At 33.5% G+C, this 9,066-nt stretch overlaps 1 protein-coding gene across 1 annotated transcript; it reads right to left on the reverse strand.

The window, feature by feature from the left end:
* Positions 1-8: 8 nt before the first annotated feature.
* On the reverse strand, positions 9-7,049 carry LOC145563203 (ubiquitin carboxyl-terminal hydrolase 4-like). The gene is made up of 6 exons (XM_081623642.1): positions 6,607-7,049; positions 4,573-4,689; positions 3,914-4,012; positions 3,350-3,571; positions 2,796-2,977; positions 9-765 (listed from the first exon to the last, which is right to left on the reverse strand). Exons 1-6 carry the CDS (start codon positions 6,721-6,723, stop codon positions 360-362), a joined length of 1,143 nt encoding a protein of 380 aa, XP_081479768.1. The 5' UTR covers positions 6,724-7,049; the 3' UTR covers positions 9-359.
* Between the last annotated feature and the right edge of the window lie 2,017 nt (positions 7,050-9,066).

The raw sequence follows: 9,066 nt of genomic DNA on the forward strand, positions 1-9,066 counted from the left end.
ACTCCGTATTCTTGAGCAAACAAAAGATAGTTAGATTGCTATGGAAACGTTGGCAAAAGGTCTCATACACCTTATCGTCCAAACAATTAGGGCAAACAAAAATTGTGGAAGAATTTCCCACTATCAGTATACACTGCTATTTTCTTTTCACTCGACAGAGGGTCTTCAATATTCCAACGTCAACCTGTACAAGCCCAGTAAAAGCCAACCACCTAAGCAGTATGCATTCCCACAACCTAACCAATGACACCCTAATCCCAATGGTAGAAGAGAAAGTAGAAACAAAGGAATGAAAGGATTTGAAAAAATATCAATAATTTGTAAACAAAAATGTTCTCCTATTAAATGGGTAATTGTGCCTAGCTAGTGTTACTTTGACCAAGGGACTCGTAAAACAAAATGTACCCATGGTCTGTGTTACTAGAGTACTCCTGTGCTGACCCAAAGAATGTCTGGACAGCAGACTCATCAATCATTTCCACATTCTCATCGTCGAAGAATAACCAGTGATTATGACTTTTGACAAGGCTAACATAGTGTCCGTGATTAGGGCCACTACCCACATGGACAATAACAGCAAACAAGGAGTATTCTCTATCTGAATCTTCCACAGTATCGCTCAGTTTTAGCTCAAGAGGGAATACCACACGGTAGGATAGTTTCTTGTAGCGACTCAACTGTTCAATGTACTTGAACCTCTTCAAATGGATAACTAGGATGTGGGGTGGCCTTTTAATCTTCATCCTCTTTTGCGCTTCCTGCAGACTGCCCCATCATTTATCAAGTTAGCTTCTAAAAAGACTAATAAGAAGCTCAAAGGCACCATTTAAAATACAAAACTAGCGTGTGGCCCAGGCAATGCCCCGGGTTGCTAGTTTGTAATTGTTTAGTTTGCTAATCAAGTTCGACTGTTTTTTCTTAATGTCATGATAATCATCTTGAAATTTCATCATAAGTTAAAAAAAGATTTGTATTGAGTGTTCAATATATGATATGTTATGATATATTTATAGACATTAAAAAACTATTGACTATTAGATCAATTTGAAAAATAATACAGAGTTTTTCAAACTTCAAAATATAAGTTGTTAATTCGTCTTATGATCATTACATAATGGAAACAAATTGTATAATAAAACACTAATTATTTATCTAAGTTAACTATAATTTTGTTGGACTGAAAAGCACAATAAATAAATGTGGCTAAGTTAATAAGACTTGTTGGTCTCGAGTCCAAATCTTGCTATAAGCATATTTTAGTTGTCAAACCCAATCATTACATAATGAAAACAATTGGTATAATAAAACACTAATTATCTTATCTAAGTTAACTATAATTTTATAGGATAAAAAAGCACAATAAACAAATGGCTAAGATGGTAAGATTTGTAACTTAAGACTTGTTGGTCTTGGGTTCAAGTCTTGCAATATAAGCATTTTTTAGATGTCAAACCTAATACATGTGAAGGTGACATTTCATGTTTATAGTGCCACGTGGCACATATTGCTGACATGTCATGTTTATAGGACTTAAAAAAGGTGATATTGGACCATATTTTGTTTTAGGAACGCTTTTTAATATATAAGTATAGATATATATTTCTTCATTACCCAGGTCATAGAAGAAACACCATTTTAATGCACGTCAAACTTCAAAGAGGAATAAAATGTGAACTCATTTTTAAATATAAATTTCAGGGTTAAATGATTGTTATTTCACGTACCTCTAACACTTCTATTTTGAAGGTGCTTTCTAAGATTCTTAATGTCGGAAGCTCCACTATTTTTTTAATTTGATTCAATCTAATTTCCTTTAGCAACAATGTCTTGATTGTCTTCAATAATTCCATCATGAATTCTAGTTTGATTTTCAGAAAAAAAATCCCTCCTTCCCACTCCCTAACAAAAGAACAACACTAAACCTCTAGCAATCATAATTGATAATTGTCTTCATTCAATTGTTTGTATTCTCCTGAGAAGGTAAGCAAATGCAAGGGGGGACTATTCCAAAAGGCAAAAGCTACACTGAAGGAAAATTATACTAAATCATAAGAATTTGAGCTAGACAAATTGGTGAGTGAGAAAAGAGGGAAAAAATGAAAGAAGAAAAAAGAAGTCTCAGTATCCTATAGAAGCTGAGACCATCAGCATATAGGTAGCAAGTAGACCTGTTATTGGGAGGGTCGGAACAGTTCTAGGCAAAAGAGGGTCACGTTTTATTGGGCCAAAGTAGATCAGTGGTTGATAATGGGTGGGCCAATAAACAAGCAACGACAAAAATGGACAGAGACAAAGTATATGTGAATACGAAACTATACATGTAATATTTTTTTTAATCATCTATATCCTATTTATTAAACTGAGCTGACATTTTGGCCATGTATTGACTCTGTCCAATTAAAAAAAAAAAAAATTATATTAACCCAAACCTTATACCCATTGGGCTACCCTATCTATAACCAGGTCCAATTGCAATCAGAGAATATTCCCATCACTAAAGAGCAATAATTCAGACATTGCAAAAGTGAAGAAAAGATTTTAGCCTCTTATGGTGGTTTAGAGTCGCATAGTCAAAAGGGTCTCAGCCACATGCACAAGGATGGAATAGACCTTTCCAAAAACAGATGCATATCTGAAATTATGTTATCACATCCTTTAACAGTTTTCCAAATACAAGATCTGAAAGTTAATTCAGTCACTTCATTAAAAAAATCAAAGGCAAACATATTTCAAATTAAATCCAACTAAGACTTAAAGCACTCAGGAAAAAAAGCAACAAGACAACAAATAATTACCTGCAACATTTGTCACAAAAAAATTTGTCCTCCGCATTCAAAGTTTCGGTTGAACTAAAATTTTTTAGACAGCTTGTAATTGAACTATTCTGCTCAATATCAAGGCTCAGGTCAAAAAAGGTTTCATCCCTTGCTGTCACAGTCTCACATCGTAAGCATCTCGTCTCGTTCGTAAGAATTCCCTGATTCAATAGGTCAGAGACAACTTTTCAGGCTTATATCAAAGCTACCTTTAGGGGAAGAGGAATAGAGGATGTATAGCAACGAAAGAAGGAAAGAAAAGCAGAAAATAACAGAGTTTGGAAAGCCGTATGAAATAACTTAGAAATAATATAATGCCTTTAGTTTAATGTAGTTGGTGTAATTTGCGCGTAATCTTGCAGAGACGTTTCCTCAATCTCTTTGAATATACTTTCTTATTTAACCATGAAACTTTTATTAAAAAATGAAAAAAAAAAAAAAAAAAAAAAAAACCCTAAATCCTTACTCAAAGCATGATGTAATATTGTAATGGGAACTATCTATCATTCTATCAATGTGCTAGAGAAATGTACCTGAAAATTTTTGTGTACCCAGGTAACTAAAGGTTCTCTCTGAGAGGCAGAGGCCTGAGCATTTTTTGGTCCATTTGCAACTTTTTCAGATGGTAAAGTTGCTTGGTCAATTTTTGTAGCCTGAGCTTCTTTCCCAGCTTCTTTCTCAGCTTCTGTCTGAGCTTCTTTCTCCAGTATGTCAACGAGTTCATTTAGCAAAAAGTTCAAGAATTCATGGGCATCCTATGCAGATAAACAAATATCAAACGAGGGAAATTCTTTTTCATATATTACTATAGCAACAAATGAGTGGAAAGTTTTTCGAGAGACACTAGAGCAAGAAAAAGGATCTCAATGACGACTAATTGTACATAGAAATGTGTCAGATTATATTAAACAGTAGATAGATTCCAAACACACTCCTAGACCAAGCATTCAGCTAATTAATTGTATCTCACTCCCAACACCATCTTTCAGCTAACTCATTCAACAATCAGCATGTAATACGAGACAAATAATGATTCTGGAGCATGAAGCAATTACAGCACATATGAAAGGGAAAAAAAAAAGGGGGGGGGGGGGTACCTGATGCATATAGCTGCGATAAAGCTCGTTCCGCCTTTTCAACCTCTGGACAAAGCGCTTTGGAGCTATGACCCCTGTTTTCTTCTTTTGCGAACTTATCTATAATACAAAGAATTGCTGTTAGCGGTTCTCAAAAGCTAAAATAAAAATCAAATACATGCACATAGCTAGGAATGGGAGGTGTTTTTTGTGTGAGAAACATGAAAGCTAGCAACTAGGACTCCTATAGAAAGACACCATCCATATGCCAGAGAATTTTTATGCGCGAATTCATTAAACAGGCCAGCTTGCTTTCCAGAAAGTAAAATTAATTCTTGTATATTGTCACAACTGCCCATGTTTTGGTAAATGTTATTGTTATACAGAAAGCAAGAGTAAGATAATACTATAAGGAGAGCTTCATCAAAAAGTTGTGATATTAGTAGTAATGGAAAAAAGAAAAATAAGAATAATGGAAGCATATAGAAAAGGAAGTGTCATTCACTAATTTGTGAGCATTCAAAAGACTGAACTCCATTTTAGCTACAGTAAACAATCTTGAAACAAACAGAAAAACATAAAACAGAAGTGTACTACAACAAAAGAAATGATGTTGTTTACAAAAAGCATCCCCATCCCCGGACAAAAAAGGAAGCAAAAGAGATATGTATAGTGTTTACCTGCGAAAAGAGGTCAGCCAAGCATGTCAGGCAATTCTCCTCTGCATCAACAGTTTTGCTGCTATTTGCGTAGTATTCTAACAACTGTTCTCGAAATGGAACACAAAAATAAAGCGCCTGCAAATGCCGGATAAAAAACATAAATAAACTGGCAATCATTCTAAAGCATCCAGAACCAGAGCTCAAACTAATATAGTACGTAAATCCCAAGCTAAAATCCGAAATTGTCCAATCATTAGCCTTTAACTCAATCAACTTAATAAAAAAAAATCTATTTCATATGGGGCATGTTGATTCAGTCAAAGCCATCAACATCAACAAAATTTCTGCCATGGCAATTTGAATTCTAAACAGTAGACCTCGGCATAAAGTACTAAGTAAACTAGCATAAGCAAACACATTATCCAAAAAAACAAGATGAAAGACCAAGAAGAAATTTAAAAAGGGTGATTTTAACAACGTCACACAAAGTGCTGGAATAATGAACTTAACAGACTTCACTATTCAGACAGGTACTTTCCTCTTCAAGTATACAGATTAATTGATACTGTCCCCTGAAAAAAAGGGCATATTTCATAGAAAGGACCCCTCAACAGAACAATAAAACAATACAAAAAACGGTATTGATTTCACCAAAATTCTATCAGGGTCACAAGACTGATTATATGTATATGTACACTCTAGCGTCTCTCAGAGTTGTTGTCTTACGGTTTGTTTAACTAGCAAAGTGGAAGAGAAAGGGAAGGAGGAGGAATTGAAGGGGAGGGAGAAGGTAAGGTTACATTTTCCCTCCAAATCTTTCCAACATTCCCCAACATTGGAAGGATTTGGTTTTTTAAAGAGGGAAGGGAATGAATCTTTCGGTCTTTCAATTACCCTTCCCTTCCCTCCTAACAAAGGTATTCAAAGAAGGGAGGATGAATCCCTTCTTTTCTCTTCTCTTCCTTTCCCTCCAATTCTCTCAATCCAAACAATGTATTAGAGATGTAACTGATAAGTGAGACAACTGATCATGGATAAGCTGATCTGCTCGTCTTTGTCATAAATGTAGCATATCATTGACATGTGAAACATGTGTGATCTTAGATGTCTTGACTTAGGTGTTGATGGCTACATATTAAATTCAGTTTTGTTCTCAGCATTATAATATCAAACTGATATAGAATTACAATGTGCTTCAAATGTATGTAGTATGTACATCATCTTAAGATTTTCACTCGTAATTTTCCTACATTTATGTGCTTTTTGTCTTGGACATGTGTGATGTCATATTGTGATATAACACAACCTATCTATAACACCTAAGTGTTTTATATCCACCTACGAGAACTCACCTACATCTTAAATGTTACTCCCTGTACCATATTCTCTACCGATAACAAGTAGAATTTAACTATGTACCAAAGTCATTTAAATCTGTTTGGCATTAGTTGTAACATTGATAATGTAATAACCATAGTTTATACTAGTAATGTGACTATGTGACAACCATATTTGGACGGAAATGGTACTGTGGAAGTTTTTTTTTTAATTTTATAATTAATTTGACCAAATCACAATGAATCTGAGAAATTCAAATTGGCTGCTTACACAGGAGGTAACATCCCATATATTCAAAAACACTCATTAGCCCTAATCCACAATTAAGAAACAATAAAAGTCAATGAAACCTAAATGTTGCACAGATCTTATCTTAGCATTAACAATCCAATACAACCCAGCATTCTACCATCCCCTCTGTACCCTACCCTAAATCCTCGCTCATGTGCTTCTCAAACATCCTTCTTAATACGGCGAATTCGATATTACAATCCTTTACAGCCTAAATTGAATCAACCTAATAACCAACCATCCTCAAAAAAAATCCAATACGAAAAAATTCAAATCTTCCATAATCCCACAAAAATTGAGATAAAATACAAGATACCCACATCCAAAATTCACAAACCCATAACATAAAAAACAGGAAATTTACATAATTTCAAATCAAGAAATTGAATTCAATAGATTTAAAAAACAGAAGAAATCCCAAACCTGTAAAACACTGTTACAATAACAAGTGTTGCCAAAATTCTCGAGGCCGAAATAACGTTCACCCTCAGGAAATTGTTCACCAAGAGCTTTCTCAAGCTTCGAACCCGCTGCACCCATCACATCACCTCTTCATTCAACAACAAACCCTTCTTTCTCTCTCCTCAATTCAATGCCCTGATTGCCTTTTCTGGGATTTTCCAGATGCCGGGAATTGGTTCAATTTTGGAGGGGAATATGAAATTTTCTTCGAAACCCAAATCAAAAAAACTGATTTTTTTTTGTTTCAGAAAAAACCAAGGATTGGTTGTTAGGTATTTTTAGACGGAGAAGAATTCTTTAGAGCTATAATTTGGGCAAATGACGATGAAAATACAATGAAGTTTGCAGATCTCATCCCCGTTAATCTATTTTTTTTTTTTTTTTTTTTGGGGGGGGGATTCAGTTAAGAGTCTACCGAATACTCCGTATTATTACGAGTATTAAAAAGAAGTCTATATATTCCTATGGCCTATGGCCCTATGGTTGTGCACTCAAGTACTGAAGAATTGGTACCACCTCTCTTTCTCTCGGTTAACCGCATAGCTGTTATTTGTTAGCAAATATATAAAATAGAAAAATGTACCACTATATGCATAATAGGTGACAGATGGTAAGTATTTTGAGGGAAAATATTCAACTTATAGGATGGTAAAAAGGTCCACTACATGCATAATAGTACACAAAATTACTATTAAGACAACTTATACTTTATGGTATATTATACATGTATAATGGTACATTATAATGTTCCATTGTAGAGTCAACTTTTTTCCAAAAGCTTGCCAAATTTACATTTTTGCCCTCTTATATGCTTTGTAAATGCATAACAACTATGCGTTGAGATGCACTCCTTTCTATCTTCTCTTTAAAAAAACACATAAATAAATATTTTCCGAATTTAATATATTTAATTTTTTTGAATGGTCCTCTACAAACAATTTTTTTGGAGAAACTCTAGAAATAGAGTTGGTAATAAAGAATTTGTTTATTTTGTCTTTAAATAAATAAATTAATTAATTTCATTTTCAATCCCTGCTATAGAGTCTAATTTAATTATAAGAGAGTCTCATTTTATCCTACCTCCGTTAAATGTTATGTGCATTGGAATAATTTATATCTTACAAATAATACTCAAAGTTGCACATGACATTTAACGGAGGTAGTATTTGGTTTCAACTTAATTATGTAGTATACATATTTTTGAAAAAAAAACGAAAGTTCGTATAAATTAAAACATAACTTATATTGAGTACTTACTTTTTGAGACAAGAAGAGTAGAAATATTATTGCAAATCAAGATCCACCAAAGTAGTACTTTGGGGGAACAAATCAACATAAACTAGTTCATCATTATCCTTTTTGTCTCACCTATCAATTAAGTGAGTCACGATATTTTTACCCTTTTTCACATGAGACCCCAGATAAGGGACCCCAAATAAGAGTCAATAATGAGACAAATTACAAATATCATCATACGGAGTTCAAAAAAAATAAATGGGAGAACGACCTCTACCAGAGTTTGCAAGCATTTTGAACACAATTCTTGATCAACCTCTAGCAAAACTTTGCATCATTTATAATTGACCATATAAGAACATCTTTTTTTAAAAAAAAAAAATAAAAATAATTGTGTAATCAACTTTATGCATCCTTGTGATCAACCAAAGATTGCCCCGTCCCGAGCCGAGGAATGGGCTGATTACTTCGACCTCGGTCCGGTCCACCTAATGATCAACTCTAATTATTCCCTTGTTGAATGTTTAGTAACAATAACAAATTAGGTTATTGTGCAATTAATTTGTTAAGTAATACCTTAGTTCATTATCTTTCCACAATTCCACTTATTGACATCTAAAGTTCTCCTCCAGCTTAAATAAATCTAATAATCTCTCGTTATTTTGGACCCTATTGATCTCTTTAGGCTTCTATTGAATCGAAATATAGGTTTGATTTAAAACTTCATACATAAATTTATTTTTGTGATAAAAATTAGATATACATAACCAATTTACCACATAAAATTACATAATGCATATTTCAAGAATATATAAGTATCAAAGAAAATCACTTACCACCGTTGTACAAGTTACATGGAATAACCCTCTCCCATTTAACCCATTTAATTTGTGAATTGATTTTTACTATTTTCCCTAGCCTATTATGAAAGGATTAGAAAATTTCAAATTTACACGATACTTTTTATACTTCGTAGCATCCATACCGCTAGTTTTTTTTTTTTTTTTTTTTTTTGGAACGCATACCACTAGTTATGAGAAAAGACATATTGTAAATTTGTAAATTAATGATTGAAAACTAATTATGTATTTTAGGTGTAATTTTTGGACAAAGAAATTATTTTACCCATCCCCTACAAACATGTGACTATGTGAGCAAAGGGATTGAAAAAAAAAAAATAAAAAG

The sequence above is a fragment of the Chenopodium album genome, chromosome 10, assembly GCF_948465745.1.
Source record: "Chenopodium album chromosome 10, dcCheAlbu1.1, whole genome shotgun sequence".
Taxonomy (NCBI): Eukaryota; Viridiplantae; Streptophyta; class Magnoliopsida; order Caryophyllales; family Amaranthaceae; genus Chenopodium; species Chenopodium album.

Coding starts and splice junctions, on each gene's coding strand:
- LOC145563203 (XM_081623642.1), bottom strand. CDS start 6,723: ATGGGTGCAGCGGGTTCGAAGCTTGAGAAAGCTCTTGGTGAACAATTT. Junction 4,690..6,606: donor ATTGTAACAGTGTTTTACAG/GTTTGGGATTTC, acceptor CGGCATTTGCAG/GCGCTTTATTTTTGTGTTCC. Junction 3,572..3,913: donor ATCGCAGCTATATGCATCAG/GTACCCCCCCCC, acceptor TTATCTGCATAG/GATGCCCATGAATTCTTGAA.